At 40.1% G+C, this 23,933-nt stretch overlaps 1 protein-coding gene and 1 long non-coding RNA gene across 2 annotated transcripts; both read right to left on the bottom strand.

Moving 5' to 3' along the window:
• Nucleotides 1-863: 863 nt before the first annotated feature.
• Nucleotides 864-2,207, bottom strand: LOC127542320 (zinc finger protein 501-like). Its single transcript, XM_051967792.1, has one exon. It carries the CDS (start codon nucleotides 2,137-2,139, stop codon nucleotides 937-939), a length of 1,203 nt encoding a protein of 400 aa, XP_051823752.1. The 5' UTR covers nucleotides 2,140-2,207; the 3' UTR covers nucleotides 864-936.
• Nucleotides 2,208-16,091: 13,884 nt separating this feature from the next.
• Nucleotides 16,092-23,095, bottom strand: LOC127542321 (uncharacterized). The gene is made up of 4 exons (XR_007948636.1): nucleotides 22,960-23,095; nucleotides 21,699-21,768; nucleotides 18,429-18,545; nucleotides 16,092-16,306 (listed from the first exon to the last, which is right to left on the bottom strand). It is a non-coding gene; the product is annotated as an uncharacterized LOC127542321 (long non-coding RNA).
• Between the last annotated feature and the right edge of the window lie 838 nt (nucleotides 23,096-23,933).

Raw genomic sequence — 23,933 nt, 5'->3', positions numbered from 1 at the left:
ATAGAAAACTAATCTTCATTCTGTGTGAATCATTCTTAGTCTCAGAGAGGATGGATGGCCTTTTCCCAGTACAGGGGCCCAGGTTTCTTCTTAACTGTTGATACATCCAATGTCTATAACACGTGTAGGTCTCTTGAGGGATGACATTCTTATTTAAATGCCATTGTCAAGTCAGGTTTTTAAGCAATACAGTGACATGATGAAATCTTTTCTGAAGATTAATCTGAAAGCTGGGAACAAATGAATTATAGGAAAGAAACACTGTAAAGAGACTGCCAGAGGGGAAGTAATCAAGAGCCTGGCCTACAATGGTGGGACTAAAAGAGATAAACTGAACAAACACTGAAGAATATTTACTACTACATTGTCAATGGGATGTTCTTCTCTATACTTAGGTAACAGGAAATGTGTCATGTGCTTTCCAAAAGTTTTAAAATATTTGATGGAGATTGGCTCAATTGTAGCTCTAAGGAAGAAAGTGCTTCATAAACTGTAAAGTGCTATGTGAATGTGAATTATTATCATTACACTTATGGGTAGGCAAACCATGACAATGATACAAAGATTTTTCATACACAATTTTTCTGCTTTGTATTTTCTAATATAATTGAGGCCTACATTCTGACTGAGGGGTTTTTCACATTCATTATATTCACAAAATTTCACTCCACTATGAATTTTCTGATGATGTATATACACTGACATATATACATATATCAGTATATACAATGACATATGGTCCACTGATGGTACATAAGACTGCGGTTATAATAATAGCCAAAATTCATTGAGTTTTTCTGTCACTTGAATTCTCTAATATTGACTAAGCCCTGATGTTTTCCAAAAGGGATTTGCTTTACTATTAGCTGTCTAATGGTTAACAAAATCCAAGTATTTTCTGAAAGTTTTCCCAAACTCATTACTTTCACGGGGTTTCTAACTACTATGAGTTTTTTGATGTCTGTAAAGGGCTGAACTCTTCCTAAAGGCTTTCCCACACTCATCACATCCATGGAGTGATGCTCCACTATGAATTCTCCGATGTCGATTAAGACCTGAACTCCTCCTGAAGGTTTTCCCACATTCATTACATTCATAAGGTTTTGCTCCACTATGAATTCTCCTATGTTTAATAAGATCTGAAGGTCCCCTGAAGGTTTTTCCACATTCAATACATTCATAAGGTTTCTCTCCAGTATGAATTCTCTGATGCTCCAGAAGGCTTGAGCTTTGCCTGAAAGGTTTCCCACATTCCTTACATTCATAGGGTTTTTCTCCTGTATGAATTCGTCGATGTTTGGTAAGCTCTGAACTCCTTCTGAATGCCTTCCCACACTGAATACATTCAAATGGTTTGGCTCCACTATGAATTCTCTGATGTTCAAGAAGGCCGGATTGCCCCCGAAAGGCTTTACCACATTCATCACACTTATAGGGTTTTTCTCCAGTATGAATTCTCTGATGCTTAATAAGATCTGAATGTTCCCTGAAGCCTTTTCTACAGTCATTACATTCAAAAGGCTTCTCACCACTGTGAATTCTCTGATGACGAATAAGGTGTGTGCTAACCTTGAAGGCTCTCCCACATTCGTTACATTCATAGGGCTTCTCTCCACTGTGAACTTTCTGATGTTGACTAAGGCCTGTACTCCTCTTAAAGGACTTTCCACATTCATTACATCGATAGGGCTTTATTATGCTATGAATTCGTCTATGTCTACTAAGACCTGAGCTCCTCCTGAAAGCTTTCCCACATTCCTTACATGTATAGGGTTTTGCTCCACTGTGAATTCTCTCATGTTCAATAAGTTCTGAGTGTCCCTTGAAAGCTTTCCCACATGCCTCACATTCATGGGGTTTCTCTCCACTATGGATTTGCTCATGCTGAATAAGTTCTATGTTAAGTCTGAAGGTTTTCCCACAGTCTTTACATTCATAGGCATTCTCTACCCTTTGCTCCTGTCTCTGGTTTTGTTTTGGAAAGTCTGAATTATCTGTGAGGCTGCCATGTGAATCGTAAGGATGGGCCCTATCTCCTACAGGGTTTCCCTGCTGCCGCTCTAACCTGCCCTCAAAGTCACAGTGTCCTCCAACTAGAGAGTCCTGGTGAATCCCCTCTGGGGATCCTGCTGATAACATTCCCTGGATTTTCACTTCTTCACCAACTTCCTGCTGTGGAATAGATGCCTCTTTCTCAGTCACAGAGCTCTTAGCTGAAATGATAAATAGAAAATACCCAGATCAATAGAGTGAGAGAATCATTACATAAACGAATGCTTACTGGAGGCAGGTATCTTGGAAAGGGCTTCAGTACAACCCTTAAAGTCGCAGATGAGAACTGGATGAGGAAGGAAAGGAAATGGAGACATAAGAGGAATGGCTGGCACAAATGGCAAAGTAAGTAGAGAAAAGAGGTGGGTCCGTCAAACAAGTGGACAATATCACAACAGTAGAAGATGAGAAAGTGAAGAGAACAGAAGGAGCAGTGAAAAAGAGCGCTCAGGCCAAGAGCAGGTCAAGAAGAGAGACCAAGAAAAGTGACAATGACTGTTAGTTGAAGCACAAAGAAGTGGAGCATTTGTGACGAAATGGGCTCCAAGAGTGCCAGCACTGCTTCCTGATCCAGGATTACTGGATCCCCTCTACAGGATGTCAAAAAGAGGAGATGGATAAAGCAAGAGCTCTGCCCAGATATTGCAACATCTGTTTATCTCTTCCAGAACCCTTCTTCCACTTCAGTAAAAGAAATCTAACATAAGCAAGACCACCAGCCAGATGAAGACAAATAACCTTTACTATAATAGACAGGATAACTTCAAGAATTTTTTAAAATTTGCAACTAGAAATATGAGCTTTACTCCAAAATAATTTAGTACTTAACTGTCTTGCTTCTATTTGCATCCCCAACTCTTAGCACAGTGCCTAATATATTGGAAACTCATTTGATCCATCTAGTTACTGTAGGTGGAATAGCCTTAGGTTCTTTCCCAATGCATAAATGACTTTTTACCAAAAATATTTTCCCTTAAGAACTAATATTTAGTCCAAGTTTCTTTTTTATAAGACCTATCTGTAAGCTCAGACATTTACATTTGAGCCCAGACAAACTCCATCTATCCTAGCATCAGTGGTATATTCCCCAAACACTCCAAAATGAGAGGGGGGAGAGAAAGATAGTCCTTTTTTTCTGATGGCATGAAAGGTATGGGATAGCAACCGCTGGGGTCTAAAGGAAGAGATGACCAGAAGAAATGGAAAGAAAGGCACTGTTAGGCATAATGACACCTTTCTCTTGGACAGACCAAAGTGGCATCAAGGAGACCACATCTGTATAAATCAAACAACTGTCCCCACCTCACTGAACAACTAGGCTGCCATTTATTCACTCACCACCATGGATCTCTTGAACCTCAGTTCTGGGCAGATCTGGTAAGCATGGCACTTCCCCTCGCTCCAGCTGGAAGATCAGGTCAGGTTTGGAAACAGGAAATCCTGCTCGTGGGAAAGGAAGCCACATGTGGCCATTCGGTCTTAGGACTGACCCAAAGATGCCCCAGAGCTCAGTCCCAATCAGACTGTGTTCAGGGATTTTACAGAGAAACGACTAGGAAGGTTCAAATGAAGAACACCTATGGAGAGTAGGGTTTACCATAAGAATTTTCTCTACTAGAACCTACAGTTAACTGGGCTAAGACTAACCATAACATCTGAGATTTCACAGATTTAAGAAGTTTAGGGCTCTACCACAGGTCAGCACTTGGTCTGCAACTTAAAACACTTATGTGGGCCACTGAAAAGTTAAGTAACTGGCCTAGCATCACAGAGCCCCCCATAAGGTGTCAGAGGAAGAACCTGAAGCCATGGCTTCCTAACTCCAAAGCCATGTCCTATCCACTATACCAAACTACCTCTTCACGGTCCCACAAAATTAATTGAATAAAAAAAAATGATAAGTGTTTCAAAGACTTCACAGTAGGAAAAGCAAAGTACTTTAGATCAAGAGATCTAGGTTCCCCTTAGTTGTGGGAACTCAAATAACTTACCCTTTTGGAGGCTCCATATCTCTATGAACTGAGGTTTAGATGAGATAATATCTATAGGCCTTTCTAGCACAATGATCTGAAATTCCTCTATGTTCTAAGTCTGAATGCAAGCAATTCAGAGACATCTGGACCAGCACCAGCACCACCGCCACACACGCACAAGCAGAAAAAGATCAAGGGTTCCAAGGAAGTCAACAATAACAATGATTAAGGAGAAGGAATAATCTGTCCTTCATGTGAGGATACTAAAAAGATAAGTTTTTCTGGGTCCAAAAAGAGCAAAGCAGACAGGGGATGTTATCAAAGGGAAAAAAGGGGATCCTTCCACTTTAAATCTGAAAGAGAGGAGTAGGTTTTAAGATAAAAGGAAGTCCTATTTTATACACAGAAGAATATAGGAGAAATTCAATTTGAGGCTGTGGGCGTTCAAAAACTTTAACCGTGTTGGACATAAAGCAGTCCTTACTTTCTTTGGTTTATCCCCATATGACCAAGCTCTCTGAGTAAGGGGTAGACATAATTTGAGAAACCTGATGATGATAGTGCTACCCACCTCTCAATGGGTAGCGAACTCAGGGTAGAGCATGATACCTATTGGACACGGCCAATTTGGGGATTGGTTTCATTTCACTCAGCTGATTTGTCACAAGGTCTTCAATTTTCTTTTTCTTTTTTCCAGAGGGGAAAAAAGAATACCCAATAAGTGAACATTTTTTTTTTCCTGAAAACTAACAAGAAAGGGAACAGAAGCCCATTTGAGCATTATAGGATCTAGAGAATGAAGCCATGCATTTGCATTCATATCTCCCATGGTCTAGAATCTTCAGTCATGTCCTCTCCCTGCCTACTCCCTTTTATCTCCTAAAAATTCACCAAGTCACTTCTCATGTGGAAATTGTCACATCATGGGGTCATTTCAAATTTATCTTCCCTTGAATTGTCTATGAGTTTCCTGTATATTTGGGTGGGTATCTCATATACTCAACAGATGTGAGTGGGCACAAAGGCAAGGTAATGTTAAAGTCCCTCTCAGACAAAAGTAAAACAGACTTGCCATTTAGCCTTCAAAATTATTTAGATCTAAAATAATAGGTTATCATGAATGTTTTAGCTAAGGAGATTTAGGACTATCCCTCATCTTCATTGGGCCATATCATGGAGGAAAACTGCTACACTTTTGTACCCACTGGTCCCTGGTGCCTCTAATTGCCCAAGGTAGAATTCTGGGTTATTGTATGACTCTTCCCAGATATTTAAGCACACAACTGTTAACAAAAAAGGAAACTGAAGAAGAGATTGCACCTCCAGTGGTGAGGCTGGAGGGGGTCCTTACCCAGTGAAACGACATTCTCATAATTTTCCAGCATCACGTCCCTGTAGAGCTTCCTCTGAGCAGGGCCCAGCTGTCCCCATTCCTCTTTTGTGAGATACACGACCACATCCTCAAATGTCACCAACTCCTAAAAGAAAAGGTTCCTGCTGCCCCCATGGATAATTACACCAGCCTAAGCCAGGACTAGGGGCAAAGTGAGAAGCCCCAGAAAGGAAAGGGTAAGGTGGCTAAAGGTTTGGAGTGTGTATGTATGTGCATACCTGGGGAGGAGGTTTTGGGGGAGGGAGAGAATGAGGGTAGACATATGGGGACAAATAAACCTAAGTTACATGTTATAGTACAAAGAACACCTGACTGGAAGCCATGAAGCTTAGCTTCTAGTCTGGAATCTCTTACAAACTTGCCAAATTCTCAAAGACCCTAAAACAGTTTTCAATTCACGAAGTGACAGTACCCATAACTACATTCTCTACTGAGAGAGAGGGAACGAGGGCTCAGGTCACTGGATTCAGCACCACCGGAAGAGATGCTGAGTGAAGGAGCCATGAGCGAGCCTCAGGTAACAGCGATATTCTCCCATCTTGAGAAAGGAAGAGAGAAGCACATCTCACCTGGGGCCTGGCTGTCAGAAGAAGAGCTGCCATCAGTTCTGCTCCTGTGCTCCCCTTTCGGGAAAGTGTTAGACTCTGGGGAACAGGCAAAGCTAAGAAAAGTGAATAAAGCCATGAGTGAGACCTATCCCTACCCTTTGGGTCTCCCACCAGTAAGACATAGAATCATCTTGGGCTCTCTGGTAGAAATATTTTAAACCACTGTTCAAAAGGCTTGTTGAATTTTAGCTATTTATTTATAGATGGATCCGAGACACAAGGCAACATGGGTTAATGCAATGAAAGTCCTTTAAACAACTGAATAAGTGGGCTGAAAAACAAAAGAAAGAGCAGAGAAATGGAGACAGAGAAAGGGAGGAGGAGAGGGAAGGGAAGGAAAGGAGGAAAAGAAGAAAAGAGGAGAGGAAGGAAGCAAAAAAGAGAAAGATCCTTTCAAAGACTGTATTATTAGTAATTATAAGAGAGAAACCAGAAACAAATGAGAAAAGGAAAAAATGGCTGAAACAAGAAAGGCCCAAAATATTGAGAGGCAAGATGTTCAAATCACAGCTAAGAAATCAAATAAGAAAAATCTTAAAAGCAACAATAAACCTGAATTCACATCAGCCAAATCAACAATAAATAATACTGATTAAGTGCCTATTTTGTGCCAGAAAATGTGCAAGGTACCAGAATTCAAAGAAAAAATGTAATGTCTCTGTTCTCAAGAAGCTTACATTGTCTCAAGGGAAACAATATGAATTTTTACAAGTAGATTCAAAATATACAAAGTACATTGGGGAGAGGGGAACAGGAAAGGCTTCATGGAGAAAGGGGCTCAAAGGAAGTTAGAGGTTAAAGGAAAGGAAAGTGTATTCCTGGCATGGAGAAAAAAGATGGGATACAGCAAACAGGCTGGTTTGCTTAGAACACAGATTCCATGAAGGGATAGAATTTGTAATGAGTCTGCAGTGAAACTGTGAAGTGCTTTAAATGTCGAATGGAGGAGTTTATATTCATCCTAGAGATAAGAGGGAACCACTGGAGCTTCTTGAGTAAGGGAGTGACATGGTCAGATGTGTGTTTTAGCATTATCATGGTGGCACATCTAGGAAAGACCGATTAAAGAGGCAAGAACCAGGTGCAGGGAGACCAATTAGGAGGCCACCGCAGTAGTCCAAGTGAGAGGTCCCTAACTACAGTGGTATCTGTAGAAGTGCAGAGAATGGTATGGATGGAAGAGATGTTATGAAAGTAGAATCCACAGGAAGTGACAACTGATAAGAAATGAGATGAGGGAGAATGAAGTCTAGACAAAAATAGGAAAGTTCTATAGATCTAGACCCACCTAGGTGGGTTTGGGGGGAAAGATCATAAGTTCTCCCAGGAGAATAAGTTATAGAATAACAACATTATAAAGAAAAACAATTTTGAAAGATGTGAGGATTCCAATTAATGTGATGACAAATCATGATCGCAAGGGGATTAAGAATGAAGTATGTTATCCCACTTCTAACAGAGAAGTTATGGTTTCAGAGTGCAAAATAAGATATATACTTCCTGTCATGGTTTATATGGGATCTGCTTTGTTTGACAAGGGCTTTGTTTTTCTTTTTTCTTTTTCTAAGGCGAGGATAAAAATCGAGGAACAAAAAGAAAAGAAAAGAAAAAGAAAAGAGGGTCATTGAAGTATCTTTTTAAAAATTGTACACAAACTATTTGCATTTTTGTTTTTCTTTCTGAGTTGTTTTTACCTTCTGAATCCAATTCTGCAACAAGAGAACTGCTCGGTTCTGCAAACGTATATTGTATCTAGGATATACTGCAACATATCTAACATATATAGGACTGCTTGCCATCTAGGGGAGGGGGTGGAGGGAGGGAGGGGAAAAATCGGAACAGAAGCGAGTGCAAGGGATAATGTTGTAAAAAAATTACCCTGGCATGGATTCTGTCAATATAAAGTTATTATAAAATAAAATAAAATATTAAAAAAAAGAGAAAAAAAAGAAGAAAAAAAATAAAAATTGTACAAAAGAAAATAGAAGGAAAGCCAGAAAGAAGTAGAAATGTGCAAGTTGGCTTAAAAGCCACAGGTTGGCTTTATTATTCATGTCAAAATCAAAATGGGCTCTCTATACTTTCAAGGAAGCCTTTCCTTTTTGTCCTACTATGTCCATTTTATTTGATGTTTTCGGAGTTCAGAATAAAAAGAAATACTCTTTTAAAGAGTTAGCTAAAATCTCATCTTCTGCAGGAGGCCTTTTCCAGTTCTCCACTTGCTAGCACTTTCTCCTTTAAGATCCCCCTAACTTCTTACATGTACCTATTTACATGCTGTCTCCCTCGTTAGTCAATCAATAAACATTTAGTAAGTGCCTACTGTATTCCAGGTACTGTGCCTCTGAGCACTGGGAATACAAAAAGAAGCAAAAGATAGCCCATGCCATTAAGAACCTGATAATCTAATGGAGGAGACAAGAAGCAAACAAATACGTACAAATCAGCTACATACAGGAAAAGGGCAGGGAATATTTTTGCCTTTTTTATATTTCCAGCATTTATTAGCACAGTGCCTAGCACAGAATAAGCACTTAACAAACTTTTCATGATGAAACTGGGGAGGAAAGGAGAGGGGAGAGGAGAAGAGGAAAAAGAGGAAGACAGATAAAAAAAAAAAGAAAGGAAAGAAGGAAAGAAGGGGAGAGGAAGGAAAGAGAGGAAGGGAAGGAAGGAAGGAAGGAAGGAAGGGAAGGAAGGAAAAGAAGGAAGAGAAGGAAGGGAGGGAAGGAAAGAAGGGAAGGAAGAAAGGGAAAGAAGGAAGGGAAGGAAAGAAGAAAAGAAGTGTAATATTCTTCTCTAAAATGTAATATTCTCTTGTTGGGGTTTTCTTGGGGTCTCTGGGAGCAGCCTTTATTTCAGTTCAGTAATCACCCCAAATGCAGCCAGGTGTTAAAGTCCAAATCCTTTATTGTCTCTTTCAAGTCTTGTCTCCTTTCCTGCAGCCCAGTTAGCTTTCTTAGAGGCCTATCTCTCTCCTTGATTCCAAGAGCTTAAGCTCCTGCCACCTTCTCTGGCTTCTGAATCCCCAACTGAATCCTGGCTGAGGCTCCAAGAACTTCTAGTGTGTTTGTCTTTCTGGCCCTGAGAGCTTCTCTCTTATATGTTCCACACTGAGTATACACCAATCATTATATCACTAGGAAACCATTATTTGTTGTAGGATTAAATCAATGCTAAACTAGATTTAACCACAATTCCCCTTAATACCTTGTTTCAAGTTCTGGCTGATAACATCTCCTTGTAGGATTAAATCAATCATACTGAACCATGCTAAATTAGATAACTATTATTGCTATCAATTCCACTGATTATAAAAACAGGCTCAATAAAGGGAGATTGGTTTTATATCTTACAATGTATCCCTTTATCATGCTTCAGTTTCCTAAGGGTGGGAAGAAAGTGTTCCACTGCATGCACACACACCTAGCCACTAATCTGTAACTTCATAGATGAATCTTCTAAAGGTGCTTGAGGATCACAAACAGGACTCGATCCTTAGAAGTTTGTGACTCTGAGGGCTGCTCTCCATCCAACAATATAACAACACAAAACAGTGGCGTTTGTAATGAACATGGAAAAGGGAAGGGGAAATGGAAGCTATGAGTAAACTAAATACTATAGTGGCTATTTGCATATTCTGCTAAGAGAAAGAAGAAAAAGAGTCAAATTTGAAGAGATAATGTTCATTTGTTCTCTATTAAAAATCCTGTTCTGATATTGCACAATGGCTTAGAGGCCATTCTGGTGTTCTGGAGGCTATACCAGCAGAGGCCAAGCTCTGGCAAGACAAATTGGAGAAACTCTAGTAAGAAGCCTTCTTCACTGAAGCCAACAAATGTCTCTGCCATTTCCTCAGTGACCAACCAGTCTAAGGCAAATTCAGACCATCAGAAGGCTGTTCATGAGGTAAGGCATGGATAGACCCATGGAACCAGCTTTTGTACCCTTAAATCATTATGGTATAGTTCATTTACAAATGAAATGTGTTTTGTTGATAGTGTGCGGAAAGAGGCTAGAGAATAATAAGACGCTATCTAGATGGTATAATAAAAACATTGTTGATAATTCAATTTAATAATGATGTATTAAAAGTCTACTGTATGCAAGGATAGAAGCAGCATAGTACAAGTAGACTGAGAGTTAACGTGAATTAAAATCTGGGTGAAGTCAGCCTCTGACACTCAGGCAGATCACATAAGCTCTTAAGAACCTTAGCCAATTCTCTAAAAGTTGAAGTTATAGATGAGTGGCTAATATATGTAGTGGAGGGATTTTTCACAATGGGAGCTCACACACACATATGTGAAATCACAGATCTTCGCCCCCCCCCCAAAAGAATGTTGCAGTGAGTATAACCAAGACAAAAATAAAAGTCTCTGCCTTTAAAGAGTGAACATTATAAGAGTGAGATACAATATTGACAAAGTAAATTTAAAGTAATTATAAGCAAGAGAGTCTTCTAACAACTAAAGGCCTTGGGAAAGACACAGAACACAGAAGCTGAGGCCTAAACGAGGTGATGGAGGCAAGAGATGTTAAGGAGGTAGACTCAAAGGCAACTCTTGGCAAAGAATTAAATGGAGATGAAGATCAAGAGAAGGAAGAGTTAAGGGTGATTCTGAGCTTATTGACCTGGATGCTGGCAGCCTCAAAAGAAATCATTAAAAATAAAAAAGATTTGGTATGGAAAGAGAAGAGATAAGAAAGCAAAAGTGAATATAAGTTTGTTTCATTAATTGGAAAAGAACTTAATATACAATGAAATATACAAGGTCTGGAACGTGGATTTATAAAACCTAATATATATGGGAAACTGACTTCATAAAAAAGATTCATATGGATTAATATCAATCAATCAACAAATATTCATTGAGGGTGGCCTACTATGCTCAAAGCACTACACTCTACTGGCTTACAGAATACTTCAGCATACAAAGCTTAAACTCACCAGAAATTGAAGACCAATGTAAAAGTTCAATGACAACCGAAGCAGTAAAGGACAAGTCACAAAGCATCTCACGATTAATTGCCCAGTGACTGAAACAATGAGTATTAAGAGCCTATTATAAGTAGCAGAGGAAGACTGACAAGCTCCCATCCATTGAAAAATGAATGGGAGTTAGCTAGGCAGGCCAAGAGTGAAGACAAAGGCATGCAAGAAGCAACAATCCAAGAGGGAATTTCTCAATGCTGAAAGAAGAAAGAAGAAAGAAGAAAGAAGAAGAAGAAGAAGAAGAAGAAGAAGAAGAAGAAGAAGAAGAAGAAGAAGAAGAAGAAGAAGAAGAAGAAGAAGAAGAAGAAGAGAAGAAGAAGAAGAAGGAGGAAGAAGAAGAAGAAGAAGGAAGAAGAAGAAGAAGAAGAAGGAAGAAGAAGAAGAAGGAAGAAGAAGAAGAAGAGAAGAAGAAGAAGAAGAAGAAGAAGGAAGAAGAAGAGAAGAAGAAGAAGAAGAAGAAGAAGAAGGAAGAAGAAGAAGAAGAAAAACAGGTCAACAGTGAATAACAGATGACTCATTTCATCTATCACATAGCAAAGCGTATGAAATTATTTTAATTTGCATGATTAAACTACTGAAATGATTTAGAGATGTATGCAAGGACACTAAATCGTCAAATAAAAGATCAATTATCCCTTTCTAAACAGTAATGTATTGGCCCTTCTACAGAAACCAGGGAGCCTGGCCAGAATTTGTAAGGCTGCCTCTCTGCCTAGAGAAATGCAGCATTGGGAGATTTTAGATCTTCCTGACACCCATGTGAATACCAGTTCTCTACCAACCCCTTGAGGAGCTTTCCAACTCATAAAACAGGCCACCCTCCTTTAAGCCTTTGATGTTTCAGGTCCAACAAAGATAAAAAAACAGGTATACACACTTCACATCAGAATTATTTTAAAGCAAAAAATGTCAAGACATCAAGAATGTGCAAGTTAACAATAAATGGAATCATTTTACTAGTCTGCTTCCAATTCTGGAGAGAATGTACATTAAAACTGGCTCTAAAAATAACAGGTAAGATGTTATTTGTTATCTTACCTGTTATTTTTAGAGCCTGCTTTAATATATGGATATCTTGCTATGGACAAGTCTAGCAAATTGCATATATCAAAAACAGTAGGAGAGAGAGGTCACCTGGGATAGTGAATCGTGCTAGAATTGGGATTGGGAAGTAGTTGTTCAGTCATTTCACTCATATTCAACTCTGCATGACCGCATTTGGGTTTTTCTTGGCAAGGGTGCTGGAGTGATTTGCCATTTTCCTTTCCAGCTCTTTTTACCGAGGAAGAAACTGAGGCAAACAGAGCAAAATAACTTGCCCAGGGTCACACACTGAATAGTATCTGAGGCTGGATTTGGGTCCCCTGACTCCAGGGTCAGCATTCTAGCCACCAGGCACCAATTTGGGTCCAAACACTATCTCTAATACTTAGTACCTGTATGATACCTCTCTGAGCCTCAGTTTTTGTATTTGTAAAGGGGGAAAATAATAGCACTTATCTCCCAGAGTTGTTCATGAGCTGAAAAGATTGTCTATAGCACTTCACTGACGTGAAAATGCCTTACAAATTCGAGCTGTTTTTTTTTTTTTTAATTAAACCAAGTAGTAGTCAGGCTAGCAAGATGACCCACTAAAAGGGACACTTTGCCTGACATAGGTCATGGATCAGGAGGCAATACATAAATGTATAAGAAAATACACTTTTAATAAGCATTTTTGCTGACTCATAGTATGGTATCATTAATAATGGAAAAACTGAGAAGCCCAGCATAGCTAATACACACAGAAACTGAGAAAGTTACTCCTGGAATAACTGTTTATATTGAAAGGAAATACAGGAGACAGTAAAAGCAATGAATGAATGATATACTAGAGGGGAAGCCACCAATTAAGTGTGGCAGCCAAAGGAGAACTAAGGAAAGAAGCAATTTGTACACTATTAAATTTTTTTTAAAAGAAAAAGAGCATATTTCATCTAGCCCAAGAAATGGAAACAGGAAAACAAATAACTATTTATTGAATTTAAAGAATAACCCAATCCCCAACTCATTCCACTTCTATCAGACTCAATAGAAGACTATAGGAATTAGAGCAGAAATCAATCAGTTTAAACCAAGAAAAAAACAATGGCCAAAGAATGAAATCTAAGGGCAGCTAGAGGGTGCGGTGGATAGAGCACCAGCTCTGAAGTCAGGAGGCCGTGAGTTCAAAGCTGGTCTCAGACACTTAACACTTCCTAGTTGTGTGACCCTGGGCAAGTCACTTAACCCCAACTGCCTCCAAAAAAAAAAAAAAAAAGAATGAAATCTAAGCATAAGACATTTGAGAGGAAAAAAAATGAAACAAGTAGATGGGCCTTAGGGTAGACTCTAAAAAAAATGAAAACAGGGAAAGGAGAAAAGTAATAGTAGCTAAAGAGACAAGATCCTGCCAGGAAGCAAATTTTATTTTACTTTTTAATAGTATTTTATTTTTTCCAAATACACATATAGTTTTCAACATTCATTTTTATAAAACTAAGCAATTCAAAAATAGAAAGTCTTATTCACATGTTTTGACAGTCTTGGTGAAGTTTTCACCTTTTTACTGCACTAAGTCTTTTGGGATATACTCAGTCTATATTGTATGTGTATATGTATGCGTATATGTATATGTGTGTATGTGCACACGCATGTATGTGTGTGTGTGTGTGTGTGTGTGTAGAGAAGGAGAAAAAGGAAAAGACAGAGACACACAGAAACAGAGATAGAGACACAGAGAGACAGTGACAGAGAGAGAAACAGACAGAGAGAGAGCCCAAAGTGCCAAACCTTAACAGGTCCTGCATAAAAGAATTCAATGTCCCAACTACAGAAATTGAAACATAAAGGACAAAGAAAAGAATCCTGTTCCCCAGGAAATGGTGTCAGAATCATGCCAGTGTTGTATATCATTTTATAATAACCTAATGCAAAGGCACCAAAAGCCAATACTATTTTTGAAATGCTAAAGTCAGATCCTAAACATAAAGAAAATGCTTTTCTATTTAGAACTAAAAAGAACGTTAGAGTTAATTGAGCCCACACCCTCAATTCTGTAGATGAGGGAACAAAAATTAAATGACTTGCCCAATGCCATATAGATGGTAAGTGGCACAGCTTAGATTTGCACCCAGATCCTCTGATTCCAAATCCAGCTTTTTATTGTCTATATATTGCCACAGAGAAATATAGGAGCTAAAAATCTTTTTACAAGGAAAACAATAACCATTAATTACATATATAAGACAAATTTGTAATATTAGCAATATGGTAAAAATGATGCAGAAAACAATACAAAGTTTCCTTTAAATCTTAGAAATGTATAAAATATAACATACAGGATAACTCTTGTATGTTATTAAAATAATTCTAGAAAAATCAGAGGTACTATTGTCTCCCAAAGAAATTGTGTAATTAAGAGGGAAATTAGCTCATTTTAAGGCAATTACTAAAATGCTAAAGTTTATTGGTTTATACACGCCAAGCAGTACAGAAGGAACAAATAATTATACTGAATGATATCTATTTTGATATAAATGAATGTAAGCCAATATTTAATTTTCAGATGGGCAAAATAAATGATTACATGACAGAGATGTCTTTTGGCATTTCCAATAAAAACCCCACCGGATTTCTCTATAAAATTGAACAAATGAATAAAAGGTTTTATTAGGCAAAAAAAAAAAAAAGATCAAAATGAACAGAAAATCATTCATGGAAACAAAAGAAAATGATGACTTGATTCCCAAATTTTAAGTCATCATTCTAGAGACCAGGGGACACATAGAAATGCAGAACCCTACAATAAGCCAGTAACCAGTGATGAACATAAAAAACGATCATCTCAGGAAAACAAAAACTAATCCATTAAGTAAATTGGCTTGACAAAGATGAACAGCTGTTCCAAGGATACAGGAAAGTTTCAAATTTCTATATGTGCCAAATCATTCAGGTACCTGAACAGCAAATCATATGAGACGTTGACCTTTAAAAAATTCACCATTCTGATTGGCAGTCTTCTGAAATGATAATACTCTGCTTTCTTAAATGAAGCATACTAAGTATAACTCTTGTCTAGAGTACCCTGTTTCTGTACTGGGCTGAAGTACCATGATATCACCAGGCCTGCTAAGTTGTCTAAGTTTGACTGCCTCTACATTAAATGGCTCCACGGGATATTTGTGAGCATTTGCATCTGTTTTTCTGGTTCTTTCCTCATTGGCACTAACACTGGCACTTTTACTCAGTGTGGTTGCCTCTAACAGTCTCCATCTCCACTGTGACCTACTGAGGGCTGGAAAAATAGCCGATCAAGCTTATCTGAAGTATGTGTAAATCAACACTATGAGACTCAATAGCTTCTCAGTGAGTGGCTGAGGGAACATCCTAGGAGAAGAGAAGAAGATGCAGGAATTCTGTGACAACCATTTGGCTGCCTGGAAGCCTTTTTTTTTTTTTTTAATGAACTTATCTGTTAGTTTTCAGCTCTACTACAAAAACATGAAGGTGACAGACAGCTGAGTTTCAAGGAAGCAAAGTGTTACTGTAACATTAACCCATATACTGTACAAACAATAGGCACTAAACCAAAATGGGCATGAGATCTCCAGATTATCAAGACAATAGGAGCTCAAAACAAAAAATAAGAGCAAGGATGACAACTTCAGCTTCATTATTTAAAGGCCACAAGGGGCTGAAAATATTGAAACGTAACAAATTATGCAAGTTTATAGCATTTTTGAGAATATGCAGTTTAAAAAAACTACTAGAAAGTGGAAAAAAGTATATATTGAATGATGCAGAATAGAAAAGACAGAATGCAGAATGAATTAACATTGATTCCAATTGAGAATATACTAGTTCAATCATCTTAATCCCCAAAATGGTGGTAAACTGAGTGTTTGTTTTAATTGTCAAGCTGCTAAAATGTATATAAATATATATAAAGTATCTCCCAAAAGGAGAAAAATGATGAGACGTCCCTGGGAACAACTAACAAGCAGGATATGTATGATTACCAACAAGAATGGGTGAGGGAGGAAGGAAGGAGACTAATTAACAAAAACGAAGCAGAAATTTGATGTAAATTAAACCATTCAAAAGAGATTCACATCCAAAAGCTGGGCAAGGAACGAACACTATTTTCACAACCAAAGACAGGGGCACAGTCTTGCTTTCCACTAACCTGCTGTGCAGCTATAAGTAAAAGGAAAAATAGTAATTGCCGGAGACAATCAGGTCAAATTCTCAACTAGTGAAGAGCCTGGAAAGGAACAGAGATACACAAACGATAAATGACAGATATACATAACCCAAAAAAAAGATTCAGGCCAATGGTAAAATAAATATCAGAACAAGGGCCATTGGCAGTAAAAGTGTTGTGGCACAATGGAGCAGACAACCAAATAGGGCTTTTGGTGGAGACTCAGACAAAGTTGTTGAGAGTGGGGACCTGGACGCAAAAACATGAAAAATGACAATTCAGCAACACAGTACATAATAGAGCCAAGTTTCCAAAATAGATGAAAACATATCTTCTTTGTCTGACAAAAGTTTCAAAAGCCATTTAAGAGAAAAGACATTTTTGTAAGCTTAAAGTGGAGGTAACTCACTGTTGTCTGGAAAAATGCCATCTGGTGAACTGAGGGCTCACAGAGTCTCAACAGTGGTCGTCAAGGTGTGCCCCAAACCAGATGGCTTGTCCCTTTGGAATAGCACATCGTACCTTCAAAGCCCAGTGGATCGTTCCCCACAACAAAAAATGAATGACCCTGTGCTTGGTACAGGTAAAAAGGCTTTGAAAACCACTGATAGAAAAAGGTTAAGCTCTCTCTCTCTCTCCTTCAAAAAGAAACACTAGTTCAGGGAGTGCCTTTTTTCAGAGATGCCAAGGGTCACATAAAATGAGAGGAAGGGGCTTCAATGTCACCTGAACCTCAAAACACTAGTTGTATGTATATATGCCAAAAATATATTTTACTCTAAGTTAAAAGTATCATAATTATTGTGTTTTTCCAGACCTGTGATCTCATTACTCCCAGAAAGACACTTCCTTCGACTGCTGCTGCTCAGCAACTGCTCTACAATTTATAATTTTAGAGACTTGCCTGGGCAGGGGGGAGCAGTCATGTGTTCAATGACTTGCTCATGTTCACAGAGCTATTATGTGTTACAGACAGGACTTGGATGTGAGTCTTCCTGCTTTGAGCATAGTTTTCCATCCTCTATGCAGGGGTTCTTAACTTGGGACCGATAAACCCATTGCTAGATTTCAGAGAGTACTTGAAGTTAAAAGGAAGGAAATCCATTTATTTTCACTATTAATAGAAATTTAGCATTTAAAATATCATTTAGAGCCTGCCATCAGGAGCCACGATACCAAAGACATTCAATTCTATGCCAACCTTCCCCTTAAGGATAATGATGACAGCTGACATTTACAGAGTATTGTATTAACCTTAAGACAGGGTGGAGTGTGGTTGGAGACCTCGCCTCAGAGTCAGGGAAGTCTGAGCTCATGTACTGCCTTTGCCATCCACTGGGCAAGGTGACCTGCCCACAGGAAGTACACAGGAAGCACCTCACAGGCTCCAGCAATGTTACAGAGAAAGTCCAAGAAGCTATCTCCCTGGAGTTCGCCATACCCCAGTGAAATCCCAAGTCTGGTCCCATTTCCTAACCCACCTTACATACACTGTCCCACATGACACTCCCATAAGCCTAAGAGGTAGCCAACATTAAGCATCATCATCATTATCTATATATGAGGAAAGTCACACTCCAAGAATAACTTGCCCCTGGCAAAACTGGTGACCAGAATATGGAAGGTTCAGGACTCAATTTCTTATTTCTTGACTATGAATCAAATGCTGTTTAAAAGGAACATACAATTTACCTTCTGTACATCAGACTAGAGGTTGAATAAGTGGAGAATCCCTTGAAAAAGGTATTAAATTGTCCCTGAGCAGGATTTTTGCTTTGTAAACTTGCTGCATGTAAAGATTGTTTTAAAAATAAGTGCTCAGCAAAACTGTTAAAGCATATTATTTGTGTCAGTCAATGAGTCAGTCAGCTAGCAGTTATTAAGCACCTATAATATACCCCAAACTGTGCTAGGCTTTTTTTTTCCTGAGGCAATTGGGGTTAAATGACTTGTCCAGGATCACACAGCTAAGAAGTGTTAAGTATCTGAGAGCACATTTGAACTCAAGTCCTCCTGACTTCAGGGCTGGTGCTCTATCCACTGTGCCACCTAGCTGCCCCCGAGTTAAGGCTTGGTAAGAGAAAACAAAAGATATAAAAATAATTCTAACCTTCCTCTGATTTTACCAAGATTTGGCAACATGGAGAAGTCATTTAACATCTCTGGGCCTCAGTTTCCTCACCTGTAAAATGAAGGGGCTAAACTAGATGGCCCCTAAGGTCCCTTCCAGCTCCAAATCTATGATTCTATGATCCCAACTGAGGTACAACGAATCACCTGGCAGCATCAGGCAGATCACCTAAGAGAAAACAGATTGATTCTTGAACATAACTCAAATACAAAATGACAAGAAAATACCATAACCCCACTTAACCCTTCCCTTCACACCATCTCAAGTTATGTAGGGTCCACAATGGACATGGCCACCTTCTATGACGCATGAGAGCAGAAGAAGATGAACAGACGTGGGCCCAAGATCTTCTAAAACACAAATATGGAGAGCAAGTGTTCTCACCCCTGAACTGCTCAGATTGAAAGGAAGAGAGTGAAAAGAGAAAGGGAAGGAACAAAAGGAGGCTGAAATCTGACAGCAGAGGCCCAGGCCAGAGGTGGAGCACTGAGTCCTGATCCTGCAGCTGCCAAAGCTTCGCTCGGCTTTGATGATGGCTTGAGAAGCAGTCAAAGGATGAGAAAGGTGGGGAAGCCTTTGGTTTTGCTCCCATGGACTCAGTGCAATGTGACCTATGGAGCAATCAGAGCATATGATAAACAAAGGCTTTAAAAGAATTTAATCCAAAGTTTAAAGATTGGAGAGGGACATGAAAATTATTAGCAAATCAGTTTAAATACATTTCAATTTAGGAAATGCCAGAAAGATGATGGTCCCTAAGCTTTTCAAACATAAGGACTCTTTTATGAAGTTCTCCACGTGACAGTAGTTGTGTTATCAGTATATCAAGTGAGTGATTGAAGATACCATCATCTAAAGCTGCTACAAATTTGGAGGTGCTGTTAATGACTACATTTTATCCACCAAAGCAGCATTATTTAGGACATCTGAAAATGACAATGCACTGGTAAAAACAAAGATTTAAGGACCCATGCCCCCACCTCATACCATATTCCTAAAGCGGAGAACCATGATTTTGGAAGAAGTTACAAAGGAACTGGCTTTCAGATTATATTGGACTTGAGACATACACTCATGGTTCTCCTGGCAGAGAGGTATTACTGCTATATCAAGTCTGGCTCTGGTTCTAGCTCCTTTCCTCAACAATCATCGCAATAGATGATAATAGAGTCAATCTGTAACTGTTAGGGAAAAGTCAGCTATGGCACAGGCTAGCACTCTTACCTCTTTTGGTGTACATAGAAAATATTTTCAAGAGCAAGACTGAATTATTTTTTAAATGTATTCACTAATGATTTTTTTAAAAAAAACTGTTACCAGCAAATTGTTGACTACCATTTAAATGAAAAAAAAATCAGCTTTTAAAATAGTACCATTTCTGGCAATAGGAAATAAAAATGTTTTCTTCCTTTGAACTAATTGATTTTAAATTTTTAAATGGAGGAAGCTTAGAGAAAATGAAAACGTAGGAAAACTTTTTCTTTTCTAGTGTATAAGTGAAAAGGAAGATAAATAAATTAGCTGAAAATCATAAAATTCCATACTGATTTAACTGAAAACCTCCACTTAATGTTGGTTCATTATCAGATTAAAAAGTAAATTTAAATTAAATTTAAAACTCTGCAGCAATCCTGCTTACTTTTAAAATATGCATTTTCATTATTGAAGAAAAAGAGCTGTGTACAGATTCTGCTTCTGTCACTAACTAGTTGCTTTACCCAGAACAAGTCATCTGACCCCAAAGAAGGGTCTCAGTTTCCTCATCAGTAAAGTGAGGACCATGATCTTACATGGTTTTGAGGAAAATACCAAATCTGGAAGCACAGCAGGTTATATACTTTACAATTCTGAGGGAATCAGTTAAATAAGTCATATGAATCACTGTTGGCTGGGGAGTTGGGGAGGGATTGTTCCCTTGATATAAGATGGGCGGGGGGAGGGGGGGAATAAACACCTATTCTAATGATCCAGGATGAATGAGAAATGGCTCATCTCTGAATAATTTCACAAAGATATGGTTTAATTACCTTCATTTAATAAAACAGTAAAATTATTTTTCACTTTCTCTGCTAAACCAAGTGATGTGAAATATTAAAATGTTTTGATATATGCCTCTTAAAAATGAACAGCAGCATGTGTGTGTAAGGGGAAGACAATATTGATAATATTGTGTCTTCCTAATTTTTGAAAACTGGTTTTTAGCAAAGCTTACTTTAGAATTTTTGTTTTTACACCACTCATTTCCTGCTACGTTCCCCTATACAGAACCCAAACAAACCAGTTCAGGAGCTTCCACCTTGACTTAAAGTGATTTGATGCAAGCACAAGCCATCTCCCAGAAGACATTCCAAAGCTTTGTCCAATTGGGCCCTATGAAAAGAACCCGAGAGCTCATAAGGCTGTGCCCCAACCATGTTCTATAAAGCGTTCAAAGGTCAAGAATCAGAGAAGCAGATCCCAGAGGCGCAGGATCCATGGCTCCTCATCAAAATCACTTCTAACCCTAAATTGAGAGAATAATTATTGATTGATTGGACAAGAAACCGACTGATGGACGATCATTTACTGAGCATCTCCTAGGTGACCAAGCTTACAGCACCAGCAAGGAGACAAACAGGAAGGGAAGGAAGACCTGCTCCCTTTCCTCAAGGTTCTTACAACCCGTTACAAAGAAGCACAAGCAATTGAGACCTACAGTAAATTTATGGCTTGTTTCCCAAACAGTGGAGATACTAAGATCTAACAGGATATCTCAAATAAAAGAGAAATGTAAATTTAATTTCAGGTATGGAAGTTGAAAGTACCCCCAGGAGTGTGCTGATAAACATTTAACAACAGGTTTTCCAAGGGGAAAATGTATACACAGCACAGTTTCCAATTTAATCTTCATTGCTGCTATGTCTTCCCTCACTTTCTACCAACCAAACAACACACGAAGCACTGATTTGTAACATTTGCTGATTTCTGAGGCAAAAATGCTCCCATGGAAATTTAGCAGTTGAATCCCAATCTGAGCTGGCTCCAACATGTCCCTGAGCATAAATGTTAGTCCTGAAATGGCCTGAAATGGAAGGAAGTCAGTGCGGCACACCAGAAAGGACCCCAAGCAGGGAAGGGGAAGGACATAAACTCCAGTGACATTTCAGATCCTTATTGGCCACATGATCCTCAGTGGCTCACTTAATCTTTCTGAAACTGGAGATAACACAACTTATACAAGCTTTCCCATAACAGTGTTGGAAAGGAAGCATTTTGTAAATCTTGACACTGGGCAAAAATTTCAGGAGTCAATAAATAAGCATGCATTTATTAGGCACTTACTGTGGGCGAGGCTCTGGGGCTACAAGGACCAGAAAGGAAGCAGTCTCTGCCATCTATTCTTTACTTGATTCTATTGGGAAAGATAAGTGCACCTGTGAGAATATCTAAAACATATACGAGGGAAGGGGGTGGGCTGGTCTTCCCGCAGGGGGTATTGCTTATGTTGGGTGTTGAGGGAGGCTGGAAAGTCTAAGAAGAGGCTCAAGCAGTCTGATCTCTCCACCTGCTCAATTCCCTAAAGTATTTCACCACGGAGGCCCCAAATTAAAGCATCCTGCCTTTTCTCTCTGAATTCCAAACACATTCCGGCTCCCCAGACACTTGGATACAAACAGATTTCCATCCATTACTCTGCTCCTTCCTCATCACCTGCTCACCATCAGTTGGCAGCCAGACTCAGGTACTAAGAGCAAACATACAGACAAGAGTCTCTCACCCCTGACGTGAAGAAGCGAATGAGCACGTACGATATATGGAGGGCGGGGGGGGGGGGGGGGGGGGGGGGGAGAATGAAGGCTTTTTTTCTTTGTATCAATCTGAATGGATCACAGAGAACTGAAAAGGATCCCCTCCTTTTAGAGATGAGGAACCCAAGACCCAAGGAGGTAACGGCTTTTCTCAGGTGACCCAGGTAGCAATCAGTGGCCAAGCCGCGGATTTTGGGTTCCGCAGCATACTGACACCCCGCCTCTCGCCCCTCCCCTCCCCCATCCCTCTCCGAGAGGCTCGGACCCAGGATTGGGGAGGGATAACGGGGGCTCAAGGAGCAGGGGGTGAGGAGATGACACGGGTAAACAGGCACCGGGCAGGTTGGGAAAATCAGAGGCTGTGAAATAACACCTCACATTTCCAGGGTGTCTACAGGCTTTGAAATGTTATCCCTCGTGGGATCAGAGCTCTGGAGCTGACAGGGACTTTAGAGGCTCAATTTTACAGAAAAGGAAACAGAGGTCCAAAGAGAGACATTAAATGGTTGGCTCAAGGTCACACGGGTAGTCACTGTCACAGGCAGGACTCGCAAATGGGGAAGGTTTTCCCTCCCCCCTCCCACGCTCATTAAAATAAGACGGACCCCCACGACGACCAGGGAAAAGGAGGCAATAATGCAAGCTCATCCCATTTTACAGATGTGGAAACTGAAGCTGGAAGAGGAGACTTTGGTGAACGGTTCCCAAATTCCACGCTCTCCCCAGTGTCCCGCCCCTCCTCCTCCACAGCCCTCCCGAGCCCCGAGCCCCGAGCCCCAGCACCCCGTACTCACCCAGCCCAGAGCTGGTGCTGGCGTGGCAGGAAGTGCCCCCACTGGCCAGAGAGCCGAGGAAGCCTGTGGCCCCTTGCTGGGAGCTTCCGGAACCCCTCTATGATACCTCGGAGGTCTGCACATCTCGGTGGCTCAGATCCCCACCCAACCTGGGGAGCCGAGAGGAGGGGAAGGGAGGGGAAAGGGGCCCGAGATGGGGAGGCCCCAGAGGAGGGGCGGGGCACCCGCACACAGAGAACTGGTTAGAAGGATGGAGGGAGGGACTAGAAGAAGGGATAGAGAGCCAAGAAAGCCAATTCACGTTAAGCAACACGTTAAGACCTCCGAATCCTGATCAACTTAGTGCCCAGCCACCTACCCCCAGCCTTCTGCCAGTGTGGCAGCTCCTCTTTGGACAGAGGTGGAGAGCTACAGGTGCTGAGTAAGGCATACGTTGCCACACTCTGAGACTGAGGTGTTGGTCTGTTTTACTCGACGGTACCTCCTTGTTATACGGGAGAATTCTAGGTAGTTTAATAGATGGAGCCCTGGCCAAGGTTCAGGAAGCCCCAAATTCCCATCATTCCTCAAATAGGGACGGGACTCTGGGTACCAGTCAACCTCTTTCAACCTGGTTTCTAAGTTGTAAAGGGTGGATAATGAAAACGCTGACTTCCCCAGGTTGTAGAAAGATTCAGACGAGGAGGCACGGGAGTCATTTTGCAAAGCACTCTATATACTCTAGCTACCCAGCATTCTAGAAGAGCCAGAATCAAGCCACAAGCCTTTCGTGAAAGACACAGCACTGGGGTGCCTAACCCTGGAGAAAGCAGCTTCAAAGCAGTGAAGCTGGGGTAGCGGGACAGAGACTAGAAATCCCTGTCCCTCTAGACCTGCGAGGAACTCATATGCTAATGAGGGGCGTGGCTCATGCTAATTAGGAAAGAGGAAGAAGCCCACTCCGCGTTCAGGGGTTTCCCAAGCTCCCCAGTCAA

This window comes from Antechinus flavipes, chromosome X (genome assembly GCF_016432865.1).
Source record: "Antechinus flavipes isolate AdamAnt ecotype Samford, QLD, Australia chromosome X, AdamAnt_v2, whole genome shotgun sequence".
Lineage (NCBI taxonomy): Eukaryota > Metazoa > Chordata > Mammalia > Dasyuromorphia > Dasyuridae > Antechinus > Antechinus flavipes.
The sequence above is the reverse complement of the archived record's forward strand: the minus strand, read 5'-3'. Positions and strand labels throughout refer to the sequence as shown.

Excerpts from the sequence above, each read along its gene's own strand:
- LOC127542320 (XM_051967792.1), bottom strand. The coding sequence starts at position 2,139 with ATGTTATCAGCAGGATCCCCAGAGGGGATTCACCAGGACTCTCTAGTT.